Source organism: Neovison vison, chromosome 10 (assembly GCF_020171115.1).
Source record: "Neovison vison isolate M4711 chromosome 10, ASM_NN_V1, whole genome shotgun sequence".
Lineage (NCBI taxonomy): Eukaryota > Metazoa > Chordata > Mammalia > Carnivora > Mustelidae > Neogale > Neogale vison.
In genome coordinates, this window is record NC_058100.1 from 15,600,222 (window position 1) to 15,622,213 (window position 21,992).

Consider the following 21,992-nt stretch of genomic DNA (forward strand, 5'->3'; position numbering starts at 1 on the left):
GTTTGTTATAACATTACAATTAACTGTAAAAAAATAATAATAGTACAGTATAATGGCATAAAGTCAGATAATTACTAGACGTGATTATAATAATTAACATGTTTTGTTTTGAATGTCATTTCTGAAGAGAAGAGAAGCATTTTCTGACATTCCCGTTCTAAGGAAGCCTCTTTATTACACCATGGTTATCACCTGGTCTTATTTTTGTCATGGATTTCTCACTACCTAATAGTGCTTGTTTTCTGTATCTCCCCCCATTGGGTCGGGGATACCTAGTTCAATACAGTTTGATATTGTTCAGTATAAATCGGTACCTAGTTCAATACAGTACTTCCAGTGCCTAGAACAATCCTTGACACATCTGTAGATGCTACACAGAACTACACAAATGTATGGGGAACACATGAATTTCCCATGTGACACCCGGCATGTACTATCTCGTTTGATTCTCTCCACAAATCTATGCGGTAAAAAGAGTTATTACTCGCATTTTACAGAAAAGAATACTTTGAGATGGTAAGTAACTTAGTTCATTACTTGGATCTACTGAATCATCCCAAACAGTTGTGGGAGTGTAGGTTCTGAGGCCGTAGGCAAGAGATTACAAACTTCCTTTTCCCCCATTGTCAGCAGCTTCCTTCCAAGGGCCCCTGAGTGAATATTCTTCTTCCATTGGACCCCTTGGCTTGCATGGAGCATTGATACTAGAGATCAGGAAACTTGTGAAGAAGTACAGAAAAGCCTGGGAAAGTGTGCCTGAGTTTTCCTCAGAGGAAGCACAGGTTATACTACACAGGTGGAAAAATCAGTTCATGACTTTGCTCTGAATTCTATGATGCCCTGACACACAAGCAGGCATTCACTGACAGATGCCCACTGTCTTCAGGAAGTTCCAGAAGCCAAGTGCTCTAAAACAAGACTGCTGCTCTCAAGAAGCGTCCAGTGAGGGGCGCCTGGGTGGCTCAGTGGGTTAAAGCCTCTGCCTTCGGCTCAGGTCATGATCCAGGTTGAGCCCTGCATCGGGCTCTCTTCTCAGCCGGGAACCTGCTTCCCCCCACCCCCCACCCCCGCCTGCCTATGCCTACTTGTGATCTCTGTCTGTCAAATAAATAAATAAAATCTTAAAAGGAAGAAGAAAAAGAAGAAGCAGCTTCCAGTGACAGGGAACACTGACAAGTTAAGAACTAATTGCAAATACAGTGCGACCGATACCACAGCGGAACTCCAAAGAATGCAGTGGGGGAAAATCAAAAGAATAACTTGGCTTGGAAAATGGAATGTCAGTTGCAGAGTTTTGAAAGCCAAGTTAAGACACATTTAGATCTTGTATCAGTGAAGGTTTCACAAAAAACCGGGATACCGTGATATGGAATGTTCTTCTTCACTGTATGTCTCCTCAGCCAGCAGCCAGCAGGCGCTTTGAACTGTGTGAGCTATTCTGATTTGCATTTTTTTTTAAAACGAGCATTTACATGCCAACAGACTAAATTCAAATGTAATGTGTATACCAACAGGATCGATAGCCTCATTAATTATAAAATAATTGGGAAGATTTTTCTTTAAAACACCTTTATTCCACCAGTTCTTCTTCTCATTGTCATTTTTCATGAATATTTTCATGTCAGAGAGGATTTCATGCACATCACTTGATGCCAGGAGTTCTCTTCTATCAGGAAAAATATTTTCAAGTTTTTCTATATGGTTTTACTTTTTATAAGATCATAAAATGAAAAGAAGCCTTTAGGATTCATTTGGTTCATCCGTCTGCACCATTTTAAATAGAGGTCGACAGTATTTCCCTTGGCAAGACAGTCCTAAAGAGAAGTGCCTTCGTCGCATGAGGAAGCAAACTCCTTAGATCTTAGCATAACCTCCCCGAGTGCAGCCTCCTCTATATGCTGTCCCTGCTGGATGGCAGCGGTGCTGGGCATTAGTTCATCGAAAACCGGAATGCTGTATAATGTTCCTGTACCTTATCTGCCAAGAAACATTCGTTTCCATAGTTCTTTAACTGACCAAATTCACTCTGGAACTATTTTATGATGTGAATGACTATTTTACTGCGTTTGTGGAACAAACTGAAACAACCAGATTTACTTTACATTGCTTCTCCGGTGTTTGATCAAAGGGCTACCTGTACCGTCTGGGATAAATGTTTTGCTTTTCTCATCATTTCCAAAACCTTGGTATTCCCTAAGTTAACAGCCAAACACTAATGAAGTTGTAGCATCAGTCATCCTGGAACTTGAAAATCTAGGTCCTTAGAAATGACAGAAGGGAAAGCGAGCACCTTGCCTCAGCCCCATTGTCTCCATGCTTATTTTTAATTACCTCAAAGCTTTAGAAACATGATCCCGTAAATGCTTTGTGGGAATAGTGGCGAATGCACTCATCATGTGAAATCCATAAATTGCTTATAATCCTCTCAAGATGTTAAAAAAAGCATTAAGTAATTGAAGACAGGAAGTCCTCAGTTAATTATTTAGAGGTGTTATCAATGCTTTAAGTAAACTGAAGCATTTTCTGCTATCTCACTGAGCTGAATACCATGGGGACGAAGGAGAAACAGCCATCATCTTCTCATATCCGCTAATGCAAACAGCACATGGCAGCTTGTCAATAAAAGACCTTTTCATATCATTTATTACTAAACAGGTCCACCATCCTGCATAGAACAATTGGGATGTCAGTTATGGCATTGTTTCACTTTGGGTTACCACTGCTTTATATATGGGCCTCCTAGCGTGGGCACTGGGCAGAAGAGATGGAGAAAGGATTAACTAAATAATTAGGGCCACCGAGAACAAAATGAATTAATCATGTCCTCTTTAGCCGCAGATTTGATAAGGGCTTATGTGTCTCTTAACTCTGGGAGAAAAGTGTTTTCAAAATAATTTATTAAAAGTTGCTTATCATTGCATTTTCCTTGAAAAGGAAGACCCACCAGCATTAAGTTAGCAAGGAGAGAGCAATTTGCCTTCCTTTTCCATTTTCTTAGAAACTCATGAAGATCTTCTGTGCTAAAATAGCATACACCCTAACAATGCAGGTTGTAGCAGACAGGCACTATTAAGGTACTGGAACAGATATCCTGCACATCATTTTTGAAGGAAAAAAGAAAAAAGGGACACACTTTGACCCTCAGTACCACAAAATGTGGAAATTCCTTATAAGGGGATCTTCTGTTTAGATAATTCTGCTCTGTCCTCCCATGGTTCCCAGCACTTGGCTCTTGGCTCTCATGGCCTTTATAATACTTTATCCCAATATTCCTTCTTCCTGTCACTATTCCTCAGCTAATAGGTGAAGTTTTCTAAGGGCAGACAAATAAATAAATGTTTGCCATTGTATCATCTATACTGTAATAGGCACCTAACAGAGTACTTAACATATTAAGTATTCATGAAGATTTGTTGAGTGGGTAGATACTGAGTAGTAAACTAGGATCTGAATGATTTTATTCTGTTTTGATCGTATACAAAAATCATACTGTCAAATACCTCTAAATCTGAGGCAGGAATGGCTACATCATTTTCAGAGTCCAGGGCAAAATGAGAATGTGGGGTCCTTTGTCCAAAAATTATTTAGGTATGACTCAACATCCAAAAAAAAAATAATAATCCAATTTGCCAAAGGTGGCAGAAGACATGAAGAGACATTTCTCCAAAGAAAACATACAGATGGCCAACAGACACTGCTCAACATCACTCATCATCAGTGGAATGTAAATGAAAACTGCGGTGAGAGGTCACCTCACGCAAGCCAGCGTGATGAAAATCAGAAACACAAGAAACAACAGGTGTTGGTGAGGATGTGGAGAGGAAGGAACGCTCAAGCACTCTTAGGTGGGAACGCTGTGGTGCATTTTGGAGGTGCCTCAAAAAAAGTAAAAATGGAGCTACCCTATGATTTGGTAACTGGGCTACTGGGTATTTGCCCCCAAAATACAAAAACATTAACCAAAAAGGATCCAGGATCGAAAGGATGGAAGCAGCCCGAGGGTCCATCAATGGATGGATTTTTTTTTTAAAAATCCATATATATATATATATATATATATATATATATATATATATAATTCTTATGTATATATACACAAGAATATAATATATATTTTATATTATATTATATATTTTTATATAATATATATATTTATATATCTACAATGGAATATTATTTGGTCACAAAAAATAAAATCTTGCCATTTGCAACAACGTGGATGGAGCTAAAGAGTACAATGCTAAGTGAAATAAGTCAGATAAAGACAGATAATGTAAGATTTCACTGATATGTGGCATTTAAGAAACAAAACAGATGAACCAAGGGGGAAAAAGGAGAGACAAACCAAGGAACAGACGCTTAACCCTAGAGAACAAACTAGTGGTTGCCAGAATGGGGGGACTGGGGCAGAGGGTGAAGTAGGTGAAGGGGATTGCGAGTAGACGACACTTACCATGATGAGCACTGAGTCACATATAGACTTGCCGAATCGCTATATTGTACACCTGAAATGAATATGACACTGTATGTTAACTATATTTGAACTAAAAACTTAATAAAAAATTTTTTAGAAAAGTATATATATATATATATGTATATATATATATATATATATATATATGTTTTTTGTGGGTTTTTTTAATCCTTAAGAATGCTTGAAAATAGAGCACAGAATCAAGCCCTGGACCCTCCTCCAGGGGGATCTTGGGTCACATGCCTGGGAAGCCAGCCTTGATCTCTGGCCGTCTGGATTTATTGGCAGTCTGCTTCTTGAACTGGAGCAGAGGAAGACAACTAGGACGGTGAAGCTGTGCTCAGAACAGCTTCCGGGGCTTGCCTTCAGATCATCACACGTAATACTCTGTGCTGCATTCACTCCAGCTACCTGAAAACTGACCGCTGGGCGTCAGGCCTATCAAAATAGATACAACAATTCATTTTATTTTCATTTTTCCCACCCCGAGGAAAGCTTTGTGCCTGGCTGTTTGCAAAATAAAGGAATAAAGAATAGCATGGCATCCAGCACTATTTTATGCTTTTAAAAAACATGCTTTTAGACAGAATATTATAGCTGAAGAATTACAGTCAACAGCTGCCTGGACACTAATATTTGAAGAAAAAAGTTTTCCCCTGAAATCTCAGATATTTTCAGGTTTCTTGCAGTCATTGTTTCTGTTTCGTCCCAAGAGTGCTAAAGCACCCCTGCTGTCTTTGCAGTGTGTGTCCTTGTTGTCGAGCTTCTGAGCAGCGTCAGACTTGGCTGCCACCCGATGCCACATTTTGTTTCTAGAAAAGACTCTGCCTGAAAATGTAGGGTAAAAGCAGCTTTGGTCTAGTATAGCACCAGACTCCAGAGAAGAAGGATATTTATCAGAAGAATGTTACTAAAATCAAAAGCAAGTGTCTTTTCTTGGACTATTTTAATAATACTTTTAATGTTGATCTGCACTTGGAAAGAGATTTGGCCAAGAAGTAACTTACCTGGAAAGTGCCCCTTGGGATGAATGTGACTTCTAAGATATTGGGGAGAGGGACCTCAACTAGGGCCTGGAATTTCACACAAAATATAGAATTAAGAAACAATTAAGCTTGTAACAAGTAGTCAGAAGCAGAAGTCATGAGGTTACCTCACAGACTTTTGCAATGCAAGATCGCCTTTGTTTTATTTTTTGTTTTTTTTTTTTAAAGATTTTATTTATTTATTTGACAGAGAGAGATCACAAGTAGGCAGAGAGGCAGGCAGAGAAAGAGGAGGAAGCAGGCTCCCTGCTGAGCAGAGAGTCCGATGCGGGGCTCGATCCCAGGACCCTGGGATCATGACCTGAGCCGAAGGCAGCGGCTTAACCCACTGAGCCACCCAGGTGCCCCAGATCGCCTTTGTTTTGACGTGTTGGTGCCCAGTTCATGAGCTGTCAACTAAATGCCTCCTTGGAAGCATTGATACAGAAAAGAGTTCCAGTGGCTGCTCACAAACAGGCAAGAACTGGTATTGACGAACTAGGACACATGGCTTCTGAGGTTGGGGTGGCCAGTGCTATCATGAGGAGGGGACTCCAGCATGGGAGCTTCTGACACATTCCTTAGTCCAGTTCCATAAAACAGATCATCTGCAAATGCACCTTAGATGCCTCTAAAGCAATTCCACAATATCTTGGTGTTTCAGTTTTGAACATCCAGATTTTCACACAGAATTATTCACTTAAAGCAGAATCCTGCTGTAAGCCTTCCCACCTCAGCCAACACTGCCAGGGGGATGCTGGAAGTTCCCGAGAATCTCCGTGAGCAGGGACACTCTGGAGGGCATCACTTAGCGAGATCCGAAGCGGGTAAGAGCAGAAAGAAGTGTATCACAACAGCAAGATCGCATGTGGATTCAGGGGGGCCCCGCCAAGCACCCAGTTTGGGTGAACTGGTGCTGAGACAAGCTTCTTGCCCAGAAGATGTAGGACATCTGTTAACCACCTACTGAAAAGTTTTCAAAGTAACCCAGGCCTCTCAGCCCTTGAACTCATCACTGACCAAATTGATGGAAAGACTTGCAGAATTACTTATTTTGTAGGACTATTTGGTAATTCTTTAGAAACTAGCAGGTGACATGGTAGAATATCAGATGAATGCTCTCAGGTAGCACTTGCTATCTGAGATTATAAGGGACAAACGTCTTCTCCTGACTATTGATCTGGAGACTAAAGAATTAGAAACAAGCTGTTCTCTAAATTGTATCATCAAATGTAACAGACACTGACATAAGCAGTGGTTCTATTTTCCAAATCATATTTTTTATGATTCATAGGCAGACTTTAGGTCATCCTTTTTAATACACATTTACTCTTGAACATAATGTTACTTGAAAGTATAATTATCATGAGTTTGGTTATAGTATACTTCTATCCTTTAAAAGAGAACATGATTCCCTATAGGGAAATTCAGTAATTTGCAGCCACCGTAATCTCCACTGCACTGAAATGTTAAAATGCTTGGCTTTTCTCCATGCATTTGCCTTTCTCTGCTCTACGACTCCTATCTCCTGCTCTTTTAATTCAATGCTGAGCACTTGAATGATGTTTTCTTTTCTCCTTCTATTCTTGGACTTTAGGATTAAGTTACAGTCAGAATGGTTCCTTTGAGACGTCTCTTTATTTCTCTCTTTTCATCCTGATCAATTCATGAGTCGTTTTCAGTTGGTGTGCCCTTTTCAATGCCTGTTACTAATATTTCATATATATCTCCTTTTAAGGACCACCAGTAGGGACTCACTTAAAATGGCAACAAATTCCAGTTGAAATGCGTTGATTTTATTGGGTTTTATGGAGTCATGTATATCAAAGGTCATCCAGTTCATGTAGATCATTTATGCCTGAAGGCAGTCGATGCTTTCCTTACAGATTATCTGAACCACGCCTGTGAGTAATTTAGTCCTCTGACAGCATGAAAAATCCAAGACCTAAGAAATAGGATGTAGACAATTATGGATTCAGATATTGCCTTCCCTCAAGTTAGTCTGTAGCCCAAACAAGCAGCCTACACCATCATGCCCACAGTTTACGGGTACGGAAACTGAGACACCTAAGGGTCAGAAAGCTGGCCCGAAGTCATAATTCATAAGTAGGTAAGGGATTAGAACCCAAAAATAGTCTCACTCCACATGCTTCTCTCCTAAAAGAAAGGCTGCTTTGCTTCAGTACATGATTGTGGAAATATTCAAAATGGAAATATTTAAATATAGATTCCCACTTGGAGAAAGATATAGGTATATAGTATAGATATAGATATACTGTGTAGATATACTATGTATACTGTGTGTGTGTGTGTGTGTGTGTGTGTGTGTGTATTTCACTGGGCTCTGAGCTACCTATGTCGTCATTTTCCAAAGTCTCGGAAGCTCTGGGCCATATTTCTCAGACCAGCTGCCCAGACTTCCATCCTGACCTCGCCCAAGCTTGTCTCTATAAAAAGTTGATTTTCTCCATCTGTGCACTAGCTCCCTTACCTCTAAAATAAGCAGATAATTGCAGTGCCTCAGGGAGTTGCCTAGGTTTTTGATTGTGTTAATATCCAGGAGTGCACAGAAGAAGGCCTGCAAGTGGTGTTCAGTCAACTTCAGCTACTATGTTTTTACGTAATTTTGTAATCAATTTCCTTAAAAATAACTCTTTCTCATAATGCATATTTAATTAACGTACAGAGCTGCTGAAAAATTTCAATACGCTTGGCTGTAGCTCTTGTGTGATGGGGGGGCACAGGGTTTGGTGTTAAAGTTGTGCTTTTGTCTCTACCCCAGTCTGATCAATCATTCACTGTGGAACGTTTGCTTCTCTGAGCCTCAGTCTTCTTACCTGTGAGGCAGGAATACTAATTCCTGTCCTGGTGATATTCAAGCTGAAACCTCTTCACCTTTCCACTAAACCTTTTCATGTTGTTGCTAATTATCTCAACCAGAATCTTGTAACTATCTCTAACATGCACAGGGTAATAACAGCTGCTTATGGTCCCCTTGTGTAACATGGAAGTATCTGAACTTGTGTGCTGGTATGTGACATTATTAGTAATTATAACATTAGTATTATTTAGAAATCTTTTTCTAGGAAGTTACAGAAAACTCAGTTCAAGCAGGCTTAACAAATGGACATTTATTGGCTTGAAACTAAAAAGAAAAATCAGGGGTAGACTCCAGGCTGAGATGTGTTTCCAAGACCCAATTTCTTTTTACCTCTGAGGTCTTCTCCATTCTCAAGCACTATGTGGTGAACAAAAAACTACCAGCAATTAAGAATGAAAGTTCATGTTCAAAGGCCTGCCTCCCCTTAGTCTAAATGAAGTCACAGACTCAATCCTGAGCAGCTAACATCCACAGTGGAATGTGGAACTGTGTCCAGGACTAGTCAGTCCAGGTGGTGTCAATCCTAAACAAGGTGTAAAGCCTATTGGTAGCCAAAAGACTGGTTTCCACAGGGAAAACTGAGCTCTGTAGTAAAAGAAGTGTGAGTGGAGTCTGGAAGGTAGACATAGCAGATGTGGAGTTGTATGACACAAACTGGCAAATGTGAGTGGAAATGAGGTGAATATGTCTACGCTTGTTCCATCTGACCCATATTTCAGGGCCAGACAGTCCTTGAGGACGAACTGCGCATGAATTAGATTAAGTCCATTTGTCCTCCCCTCCTTCACTTAAAGTCTCACGTTTCCCACTCTTGTCTTTCTTGCTCTTCCATTTTTGTTTCCTTTCTCAAGTTCATCACATTCATTCCTCTTGACTGCTAATGTCTTTGAAAGCCTGTGGATTCCTAAATGAGGATCTCTACCCAGTGCTCAGCTCTGCATCCTTCCTCCCTGATTCCGGTACTCCAGTGGCTTCAAGAGATGCATATTCCTTCACTAGACCTGGCCCCATGCTCTTCAAGGCCAACCCACAGGATCCAGTTTAAATACCTGTAACAGGCTTCTCTGTCACACCTTTCTTAATCTATCAAAAATCCCTAATGAGCTAGCTACTCCACTGTTGTACCATTTCTAAATAGCTTGTATTCTAGTGTTCTGGGCTCTATGTAAAATGGATACCACTCAGTTTGCTTCAGAAAGATTTTGTAAGGAAAGGACAATTTCTATTTTCGTACACATTCATTTCCTTTTTAGCGGCTGTCTTCATTGCAAACACCTTCAAACCTCTCATCAGCCCTAGAACACCTTTGTAATGACAAATTTGCTCTGCCTTTTCTAAGACGCATCCTAAAACACCCTCCAGCAGTCACCACTTGTCTGAATCAGACTAGCTAGAACAGTAAATGAAGAGGGCCTCATTTGGGGGGTTTTGTTTGTTTTTGTTTGATAGGAAAATCTAGAGAAAGACCAAGCATTGCTTCACTTGTTCCAGCCATAGTTACCATCTGGCATTCAGACAAAATCTAGAAAATATTTACTGTTTACACATTCCATTAACTTTTGTATTATTTTAATAATGTTCTACAACTAGAATAGAATTGCTTACACAATGAATAAATGTGGTGGGAAGAGATACCCATGGAATTATGAGGAAGGGCCTGTTTGGTCAGATCACAATTTGAGTGGATGTCATGGACATCATAGCCTGACATCTTTATGGGGCACTTGTATGGGCTTTGTGTTCTTTAAACATTATTTAACAAACATCAAACACCTACAATAGGCACTACTGAGAAAATATGATGAAAAAACCCTCAAAGACATAAGCCTTAGCTTACATTCTAAGTGAGAAATTGAGCTCTTCAGATGAAATGGTGCTCCAAGGGTCTAGACCCCCTTTTCCAGCAGCAAGAGTAAAGAGGGTGCGTTGTCAGACGAAATCAGCCTGCTGCTGCATTCTCTGACCTTCACTCTTAGAAGAGTCCTCCTTTTTCTTTTGAGCTCTGTATTTTATAATCTTTAGCATTTTCCCATAAGCTTTTATCAAACATATATGGTTTGGGTCTGGCTTAGATCTTTCATCATATTTCTTATCTATAAATCAGGTAAATATCAAAATTATGTAAATCCTCCATAGCAACCAAATGGAAGATTACAATCAAATAAGTATCTGCATCTTATCACTAAATTGATAAGGAAACACAAAGGGCTTTGAAGCTGAATTCTGAAGCAGCTCCAGCTGCAGAACTTGATTGCTTTAGCAGAGAACCCAGATGACTGCTCTAATACTAAATGAATCAGTTAAATTAATTTTTTGACTCATTTAACAAGCACCTACTTTGTGTCAGTCATTATTTGAAGGATATGCTGGGATCTTTTACATACACATCCGTTTGTGCTCTTTTAGAGCTTATGCCCTAGGGGGGAGACAAAACAATGAATATTCAGACATAATAAAACCTCAGATCATGTTGAGGGCTATGAAGAAGAAAGTAATTTGAGGGAACAACAGGTACTGGGTGTAGTGTATAGACAAAGTAGTCAAAAATCTTTTAAAAGGTAGCATTTGAGCAAAAATCTACACAAAGCCACAGAGTGATTCATGAGTGTCTCTGGAAAAAGTCACCTACCAGAAGAACAATATATGTGAAAATGTAGTTCAGAATTCATAAAAAATTAATATAATATATAAAAATTATATAAATAATTAATATAAATAAGTAATGCTATCACTTAGCCTAATTATTCAACATATAGACTAAGTCTTATTATTTAAGGAAGGGAAAATTTTTGAGTTTCAGCATTATTTGGACTTTCCCAAAAATCAAGGCAAGAAATGTTAGCCTTATCGAATGCTGCTGAGTTTTAAGGTTGGTTCTGCTCAAAGAAGGTACTTCTCTAAGTAACCTATTTCATCTTCACAAGAGCCTTAAAAGCGAGTTGCTGTATTTCCCATTTTTACAGATCAGAAGATCAGGCAAAGAGAAGCTAAGTAACTTAAGTATTATATTTTTCCTGAGAAATTATTGAGCAGTTACTGGGCTGTGTCATATTCTGAATACCATAGCACTGCCCCTTCATAAAATTATGTTTAATCTATGTGTAAAGACAAAGCCAACATTCCCCCCCCCAAAAAAAAAAAGCTACAGAAGTTAAAGGTGAGCTGGTACTGAATGGGCACACAGGGTGAAGAAGTGCAGAGTTAAATAAAAAGGGGGGGTATGAATACAAGCTGAATATGACTTGAGGGTAAAAAAATTTTGAATCTAACCTTCCTTTTATTTTTTCCACCCCTTCTCATATAAGAAGCAGTTGCAGAAACTAGGCTGGTTAGCCTGGAGAAGAAAAGACTCAGGGGGCATTTGATAACTGTCTACAAATATTTGAAGAACTGTCATGTGGAAAAGAAATTAGATTTGTTCTGTGTGTCCCTAGGGGTCCAAGTGATGGAAAGAATTCACCACAATAGAGAGAAGGACTTTCAAACAAAATAAGGAGAACTCTAGAGCTCTCTAAAGATGGAACAGGCTCTTTGAGAGATGAGAACTCTGCTTGCGTAGGCAAGGCAGTCTTCCCAGTGACCTCTTGTACAAGAGAATCGGGAGAAAGATGGATGGGTGGATGGATTGCATGAATTTTAAGATTTCTTCTAAGGCTGAGAATTTATTACTTTGTTAATGATAAATGAATTTTCTATTTATATCAAGATGCTTGTGAAGTTCCTGTCTCCATTAAAGAGTGTTTTCTGCTTTTAAAAATTTTTGGAAATCGTATCTACAACTCTGCATGTTACTTTCGGTGCTTAATTGATAATAAATAATCCTCTCAAGATGTACTTTATTTCTTGTTTGCTCTTTCTAGGTCTCCAGCCATACACCAACTACAGCTTCACACTTACAGCTTGTACATCTGCTGGATGCACTTCAAGCGAGCCTTTTCTAGGTCAGACGCTGCAGGCAGCCCCTGAAGGTAATTAAAAAATTTTTAAAAATATATCCATGATTTGGGAGAAGTTTTCATATGGCATTTTGAAGTGAATTCTATAAACCCTTTCATTTCAAACAAAGAAGGAGTCAAGTCGATAAATTATATTCTAGGCTCCCATTCTTCAGGTTTGGTTCAACTGTAAGCCTCCCAACATAAATTTTGCTTTTCGTTGCTTAAACCTCTTGAATTTACTTTTCAGTGAAAAAAATTATTATGTACTGGGATATAAAATTCCTCAAAAAATCAGAAGTTAAATATTTCTGGAATGCCTGATATATAACAAGGATGTGCTCACTGCCATGAAGAAGTTACCATCAAGTCAAAGACACAGGACAAGTACTTACACTTACATTAAGAGAGAGAATCAGGGGGCGCCTGGGTGGCTCAGTGGGTTAAAGCCTCTGCCTTCGGTTCGGGTCGTGATCCTAGATTCCTGGGACCGAGCCCCGCATTGGGCTCTCTGCTCAGCGGGGAGCCTGAGAGAGAATCAGGGTGCTTGGGTGGTTCAGTCAGTTAAGGGTTGGAGTCTTGATTTCAGTTCAGGTCGTAATCTCAGGGTTTTGATCTCAGGCTGGTGAGATTGAGCCCCGTGTTGGGCTCCAGGCTCAGTGCAGAGTCTACTTGGGATTCTCTCTCTTCCTCTACTCCCCTTCCCACCCCCGCCACTCAAATAAATAAATAAATAAATAAATAAATAAATGTGTTTTTAAAAAGTGAGAGAGGGGGGACATGGTGGCTCTGTGCGTTAAAGCCTCGATCCCAGGGTCCTGGGATCAAGCCCCACATCATTCCCCTGCTCAGCGGGGAACCTGCTTCCCCTATCTCTCTGCCTGCCACTCTGTCTGACAAATAAATAAATAAAATCTTAAAAAAAAAAGTGAGAAAGAGAATCTGAAAGGTGATGTTAAGAAAGAACAAAGGGTCAGTAATGTTTTAATAATGTCTGGTGACAGATGGTGACCCCACCTATCATTGAGTAATGTATAGAATTGCCAAATAAATATGTTGTACACATGAAACTAATATAACATTGTATAATAATCATACACATCAGTTAAAAAAAATGAACAGAATGGTCAGGTTAATCTGAAGAGGGAGAGATTATAACTCATTATGAAAATCAAAAAAGATTTGATGGAGCAAGTGAGTTCTGAGGAAAACAAGGATTTTGACAAATAAACACTAGAGGAGATACAGAATCCAACACAGGTTGAGGGGATATAAAATGGGATCATCACCTTGGAAGGCAAATTGGCAATGTCTATTAAATTTAGAACATTGATTTTCTATGACACAGTAGTTTCACATTCAGTATCTATGCCGGAAAACCCCACTTCCACAAATGTACAAGAGACATGTACCAGAATGTTTATTGAAGCATTTTTGGTATTTTTATTTAATGGAAAAATATCAGAAGCAATTTAAATATCTCTGCATAGGGGAAAAGCTATGTAGATGCAGGTATATTCACATTATGAAATTCCATACCTCAGTTTAAAAGAATGAGACAATCTAAACATATGAAGAGGTAATTTAGAACTACATTAATGCATGGTATCTTTTATATATAAAAATGTATTGAAAATTATATTGATTTCCATAGATAAATAAAAATTCAGAAAAAATTCTGGAAGCATACACACATAACAATGGTTACCAGTGGGTTGGGAATTGGGGTGAGTGTTATCATTTACTTTTAGAAGAAAGATAGGCTCAGAAGCTTGGGATAGTGATCAACTATTTTGCTTCTCTTTATTATCAGCCTGTTTTAAATGTGGGGGAAACAGAGGCATACATGAGTTTATAAACAGAAATATGATGTTAATTACCATTGGAGAGTCCTGAACTGCTTGTCCATTACTCTTCTAATGAAGGGGATTGTTGTACCTCAGAATATTAGACCTGAACTTCCTACCAGTAAATGGGGAATAAAATGGAAAATTCCACATATGGGGCATATGGCTCCTCACCAGGATTTCACTAATGATGTTTTCTATATAAAGAATGTTTCATGTCAAAAAGCTTAGTGTTCCTTTGAAAGGAAGAAACCAGCAGTGGATTTTTTGGAAAGGTAAACTATCAAATGGATACTTTGATGATAATGGATAATTTCTAAAGGATCTATCAACCAGTTTTGGCTGCAGCTCAAACCTGGTAAAATAACAGGGTCTCTTGCTTCAGTGTGCTCATCAAATCCATATATTTAAATTCTTAGAAAATATGTGTCTATTTTCCCACTTTTCCCCCCAAAAATACTCTGGAAAAAGCTCAGATTTCATGACTTAAAAATTATAGCTTTCAACAACACAGGGGAGTGTGAGATGAAAAATGTTTTACTTGATTTCTTTTTTTAACGTAGTGCACCTTTCCTTTAACACGAATAACTGTGCACAGGAATAATAAACTAAATGGGCTTTCTTCTGCAGAACAAACATGGATAAAGAATCCATTTTCTGCCTGTATAAGTTCCATTTGTGAGTAACTTGTATGGGAAATAAATGTAGTCTGACTACTTAACTTGGGGGTTGTAGGAGAACAAATCAACAGCAACATTAAGTTCTGTTGTTTTACTATAACGTGGAAATAAGCATATCATCTCATGTTAAATTAGTAACCCAAATATAATTAATGACAAAATGCCTATTTGAGTGAATCCAACATAGTTTGAAGGTCTAACGCTTGAGTGTCCTAAGCAGAAAGGAGAGAATGAAAAGAAGCTTTGGTTCATAGCACCCTAAGCTGCTCTCTCATTTCTCTCTCTCATTTTCAATCTTAAAAAAAAAAAAAAGCTAATGTACATTACTACCTCATTGTAAGTTGGACATATTTCTCTACAGTTTCATCCTCACAGAAAATTTTGTACCTTCTGTCAAATAGGAAAAGTTCAAGTTGGATTTTTGTTTTCTTTTGGAAGTGCTGCCCTATCGGCAAACTCTAATTTTAGAGTTCAGTTGTGCAAAATTGCAGGTATGCTTACCTCCAGCAATGGTCACATGGGGAGAAAAAGGAAGATGTGAATCTTTCTCAGCTGTGTTCCAGATCTCTCTTCCTCTGACTTTTTTCTTTTAACTGTTGACGTTCCTTTAGATTCTTCCTCTACTCTTTGCACTTGTAACACCATAGTATCTCTTGGAATTCTCAAGTACAAGCTCCCAGAGTCCTCAGCGCTCACAAAGCTTGCACATAGATTTAAGACCTGTGCATCCACCGATCTATAGATGTTTTCATTTGGGTGTTTTGCAAATACTTCAGTCTCGGTATTTCAACATGTAAAATCACTCTCCTCACACCCAGCTTATTTTTCTTCCCTTTTCCCTCCTTCAAGTACCATCATCCACCTCATCAGCCCAAAATGGACCTTCTCAATGTGTACCTTTTTTTTTTAGATTGTAATGTGCAGTTCTTCATAAAATCTTATTGATTTTAATTAATTTTAAGTTAATTAATTTTTATTAAATTTTATTATATTTGGCAATTTTTATTAAATTATAATTTTTAAATTTAAATTGTAAATTAATAAATCTAAGGAATTTCTGAATGTGTACTTCCTTTGTATCCCTTTTGGTGTTGACTTAGTTCAGATGCCTTTAACTTCCCATAATTAGTCTTCCTGCCTCTAGTCATTTCTCCTCTTTCTCATATTAATTCTTCTTGCCCTTGTGCCAAAATAGACATACTTCACATTAGTCAGCTCCATAAATTCTCACTTCCTCCCAGGAAAAAAAAAATCCACATCTAAGTAAAGCAAAATAGATCCCTCAAATTTTAACCTCTGCTATCCATTGAGTCTTTTGGTTTTTCCCCCATGCCATCCAATGCACCAGTCATGTTGAGGTACTGGGAATTCTACCATACCTTCCTGTATTTCAAGGACTTTGTGTGGGTCCCCTCAGTTTAGATCTCTTTCCTACATCCTCACTCAGCTAACCCATTTTTTTAAAAATTTGGCTCACATGTCCTCCCCTTCTAGAAATCTGTTTCCCACCCATCCCCGTCTTACTCCAGGTCTATGTTGCTACCCTTCCTAAGTACTCCAAAGCACTATGCTTCCTAAAGCATTTAGCAAAGTGGATTTTAAATTTTTATTCAGTCATCTTTATACACCATAATACTATGAGTTCTTTGAAGGGTATGGACTATACATCCTTATCCCTACATCCACAGTGCCTGACACAGAAAATGACACAAAATTGGGTGGAATGTTGGATAAATATATAAATCATAATAGTCTAGAAGTCAAGGCATCCAGGACATCAGCCAATACAAAACTGAGTCCCCTTACTGGCTTCCAAAAGAAAGCCAATCCATAATAAATATTGGTATTTTTAAATTAGAATGAAGATTTAAAGAGAAGTAAGAAGTGGATAATATCATGTGGCACTCTAAACAAATGTAAAACAAATCTAATAGACATGTTCTTTTTTTGGTGACTAATATTGCAAAAAACCTACCACCAAGGTTTCCTTCTGACTTTTCCTTCTTACAGCTCTCAGCTAGTTTACCTCCTCCTGCCCACCTTCGAGACGATTTCCTTTTGACCTCATGACCATCCTTCTCCCTTCCTTGAATTGTCTCAACTCTGACCTTCTATTACGTAGGATAGGTTTTTCTGATGCCACCTGAGACTCAGGCTCACAGAGGAAAGCAGATTCTCTACCTGGGACCCATTAAGACATTTTACCAAAAGTGCGTCTTATTCTATCAAAGATTTCTTGCAACTGCTAACATAATAGTGTCCCCATATCATTATACAAGTAAAACCATATGGCATGTAGTATATTTTACACATTTTGGTTTCCTCTTATTTCCAACCCGGTGGATACAGGGTTGTTACGAACAAAACCAGAGCTTTCACCAGCTTGCCTAAATATGAAACTCATTTTTTATTTAAAATCTGAAACAAACCCAAAATCTTGATTCATGTTATTTCATTCACTCCTCTATATCTACAGGCTGACCGACTGATTCAAAGTGGAAACTAAGCAAAAGCTTTCTTAGCACCTTGGTGATTTTTAATACATCCTTAAAGGTGAAAAAGACAGGATTGCAGGAAACAGATTATGAATGAAATTTCATACTTTATCTCTTAAATCAACAAATTAATATCATGTTTGAAACAGAACTCAAATTAGTTGCTTGACTCATCTAACAATGACTGGCGGAGAAACTGAGACATAAACGTATACTATGATTTGTGGATTTGTCCAGATATCTATTGCAGAACAAAATGAACTACTTTCTTCTTAGAAATAAGTTGTTCCTTTAAAAATCAGCAAGTTTGAGCTGTTTTAAAATCTCTCTTGATTTTCCTTGATTCTTTAGGATGTTCCTAAATAAATTGCATTTGAATGTCCTGAAATTTTTTCTTTTAAAAGTGTTGAAATCTTATCCTGTACTGAGTAACTTACACCAGAGATGAAATCAACCAAAAACTATTGATTACAGGGAACCTAATCGTTCATGAGTTCTTAAAAGCTGAAGAAGAGAATTACAGTGTTCATTCAGAGGATACCTAGATGATGACATGAAATGGCTGGATTGATCTTCCTCATTACCTAGGTTCCCCATCACATGTTTGTACATCTATAAGAGTATCTGAATGTTTGACCTTGAATGACAGTTGTCTGTGTATTTATTTTAACTTTTACACAGGAGAGTAAACTCCTTATACGAATGAGCCATATCTTACTCATGCCTACATTCTCCGGAACTGCCTACAGTGCGTAACGTAGTAATTTGTGTGTATTTATAATTAATTTACTTACTCAGTATCAACTAGGCATTGTACTACTATGCATTAAGATACCTTGACAAATAAGACAGAAGAGATTTTTGCCCTCATGAAACTAACTTTATATTGAAGCAGATCGTGCAGTGATAACATAGAAATAATGATACTATCAAGAAAAATTATTATATTATCAGTGTTAAAGGAAAATAGAAAAGGACCTAGGATAGAGAGAAAGTAGGTTGGGATCACTTGAGATAAGATTAAAATTGTCATTAGGGCACCTGGGTGGCTCAGTGGGTTAAGCCGCTGCCTTCGGCTCAGGTCATGATCTCAGGGTTCTGGGATTGAGTCCCGCATCGGGCTCTCTGCTCAGCAGGGAGCCTGCTTCCTCCTCTCTTTCTCTGCCTGCCTCTCTGCCTACTTGTGATCTCTCTCTGTCAAATAAATAAATAAAATCTTTTTTTAAAAAAAGTTATCATTAAAGAAGTTTGGTCAAATAAGACCTCCCTGTGAAGATGATACTCACACAGCTCACTGAACTATGAAAATAAATTGAAAAAATGTCATGTTGTCATAACCAAAAGTTCCAGGCAGAAGGAATGGAAGTGCGGAAGGTTAGAGGTGAGAAAGAACTGGAAGAATTCTAGGGATAGAGAGGAGTCTGCTGTGGCTAGAGCCAGGTAGACCAAAACCAGAAAATATGTAGGATTGTTGAGGTTATCATATGGAATTGGCATTATATGAATAAGTTCAAAAGGATTGTATATTTTACAAAGATTACAGTGACTTATATATATATACTTCATATTCTTCTTTAAGATTTTTATTTATTTATTTGAGATAGAGAGTGAGCAAGAGAGCAGAAGCAGGGGAGCAGAGGGAGAGGGAGAAGCAGGCTCCCCGCTAAGCAGGGAGTTGGATGCAGGGCTCAGTCCCAGGACCCTGGGATCATGACCTGGGCTGAAGGCAGATGCTTAACTAACTGAGCCACCCGGTGCTCTGATATATTTTATCTACTTTTATGAAGATTACGTGAAATAGAGAAGGGCAAGATTTAAAACCCAGGGACCAGATTAGAGACTATGGTAGAGGTTCATAAGAGAAAAATGCAGCTTGGATCAGAAGAGATGGCACTAAATGTATAGAGAACTAGAGGCAATCAAGATAGAATGAGAAAATGAATAGATGGACAAAACCGGGAGATGAATAGATTATAACAGAAGAACCAAGAGTTCTGTTTTAGATGTTTTAAGTTTTGATACTTTATTAGTCATCCACATGGAGGTGTTAGGTTGACAGCTGGGTTCAGGAGTCTGAAGCTCCAGAGAGTTTTAGTTTAGAGATATGCAATTGGTAGTGTTCAACTTATAGATGATACTTAAAACTAAGAGTGAGGTGAAGATCACCTCGAAAGTGAATGTTGGAAAACAAGAGGAGAAGAAAGAAGAGGGAGCACTAAGGGAGAGGAGAAAGCCTGGGTCTCTGAGGCCCATTTTTGAGATCCAGTAGGGGGAGAGAAGCCAGTAAATGAGAGAAAAGAGGAAAAGAAGCACAGCACATTGTATCAGAGAGACAAAGGCAAAGTATGTTATTCGTTGAATTTGATAATTCAGGTAAATACTACTTTATGATTACTTCCACATATTCCAAGTATATAGGCATCGAAGTTTAAAATTCCTGGCTAGTATTTCAGGCCTTGATTAAACTCGGGGTCACAGCTGATAAAGAGAAATCTTCCACCACTAAATGTCTGACATTCACTTTCTAAAGACAATTTACAAATAAAATAAAGCACTAAAAAGTGTATTTATACCCAATTGTATATTTTACCTCTAAAGTAAGGAAAATTATTTTGGTTGCTTCACCCTGAGATTTTTTAACAACAGACAAAAATATCATAAGATGTGAGGTTGTGGTTTGACTTTTGATAAGGTATATATTTTATTCAAACAGTAAAACCTCATTGTGTTATTTTTTTTCCAGGGGTTTGGGTGACACCTCGACACATTATCATCAATTCCACAACAGTGGAGTTATTTTGGAGTCCGCCAGAAAAGCCCAATGGCCTCATCTCTCAGTATCAATTGAGTCGTAACGGAACCTTGGTTTTCCTGGGTGGCACTGAGGAGCAGAATTTCACTGATAAAAACCTGGAGCCCAACAGCAGGTGAACTAAAGAAAAATTTTACTGATCATATAGTTAGAATTTAAAATTCTTTAGCGCTGAAAAGAGTGCACCTCAAAATGAAACAATAATAAATTAATTGGATGATTAATCTCTGTTCAGTAGCCATTCCATAACTGATTAGATCTTTTAATTCATTTCAGATGTTGAAGACTCAAGTGCTAACTCATAGCTTTAGTCTTTAGAGTACATGACATCTTTTAAGTATATAAAATACACTAAGTATTGACTTCAAAAAAATTATCAAATTATCTTCAAAAACATGCATTCCTAAGCTAGCAATAAAAAAGATTTAAAGAGTTTTGTTTTACATCAACTAACTTTTCTTCTTCTTTTTTTTTTTTTTTTTTTTAGATTTTATTCATTTGACAGACAGAGATCACAAGTAGGCAGAGAGGCAGGCAGAGAGAGGGGAGGAAGCAGGCTCCCCGCCAGGCAGAGAGCCCGATGTGGGGCTCGATCCCAGGACCCTGGGATCATGACCTGAGCTGAAGGCAGAGGCTTTAACCCACTGAGCCACCCAGGCGCCCCACCTTTTCTTCTAATATAATGTTTTCTCTGTTTGCTGCACTCTGTATAGGTATGAATGGTTTTGGGGGGAAATTTCCACATATTTGCAATTCATTCCGATTCATATCTCAGCAGAAACAAAATGTATCTTAGATCAACAGATGTTTTACTGCAGAGAGTAGAGATCAATTCAGTTTTATTGTAGAGAGTAGCAGATCAATTTAGAAACATCTTCCTCTAAACATATTTCCCTGAACTCCAACCTAGTTAAAAATTGCGAAGATTGGGGTGCCTGGGTGGCTCAGTGGGATAAGCCTCTGTCTTCACCTTGGATCATGATCTCAGGGTCCTGGGATCGAGCCCTGAATCAGGCTCTCTGCTCAGCGAAGAACCTGCTTCCCTACGTCTCTCTCTGCCTACCTCTCTACATACTTGTGATCTCTGTCTGTCAAAGAAATAAATAAAATCTAAAAAAAAAAAAATGGAGAAGATTAATTTGAATCCTTCACAATCTACTGGCAAACTCAAAAGACTTTCCTGAAATCTAATTGATTACTAACAGGTTAAAAATAAAGTGGGAAGGGGCAGAAATAGTGACAGTCTAGAGTGATGCCTATTCTGAAAAATTATCAAGTCAACAATAACGTTTCTGGACAGGGAGCAGAAAATTTGCAATTTGTCATAATTTAGGACTAAGCAATGGAGAGAAAGCCCAGCGACTGTTGTTCAAGTTTCTTGTACATTGCCTTACCACAATCCTTTCTTTTTAATATAGATACATTTATAAATTGGAAGCCACAACTGGAGGTGGCAGCAATCCTAGTGATGATTACATTGTACAAACACCTGTACTGACACCAGAAGAAATCCAGCCTCCATATAATATCACAGTAACCGGGCCTTATTCCATATTTGTAGCTTGGACCCCACCAGGTAAAGAAATAAAATTGTGTGTGTGTGTGTGTGTGTGCACGTGTGTGCACATGCATATGTGTATGTAAAACATTTCAGAGAAAGCTAATTGAAGATAAGAAGGGAAATGTAAATTTGGTAAAGCAGAAGGAAATAGCCTGTCTCCTGGATAAGTACAAACAGAATAATCCAAACCAAATCCTAAGTCTATACATAAATAAGTACATGCATATATACATACAGATACAGATGTAGGTATGTAGATAAAGATATATAGATACATAGATA

The 21,992-nt window shown here is 38.2% G+C and overlaps 1 protein-coding gene across 1 annotated transcript in view; it reads left to right on the forward strand.

The window, feature by feature from the left end:
* Positions 1–21,992, forward strand: part of USH2A (usherin) — a 689,941-nt gene that overhangs the window by 543,248 nt on the left and 124,701 nt on the right. The window contains exons 55-57 of the mRNA XM_044266844.1: positions 12,241–12,348; positions 20,081–20,264; positions 21,568–21,725. Coding sequence (XP_044122779.1) covers positions 12,241–12,348; positions 20,081–20,264; positions 21,568–21,725 — 450 coding nt within the window. The remainder of the gene's footprint in view (positions 1–12,240; positions 12,349–20,080; positions 20,265–21,567; positions 21,726–21,992) is intronic.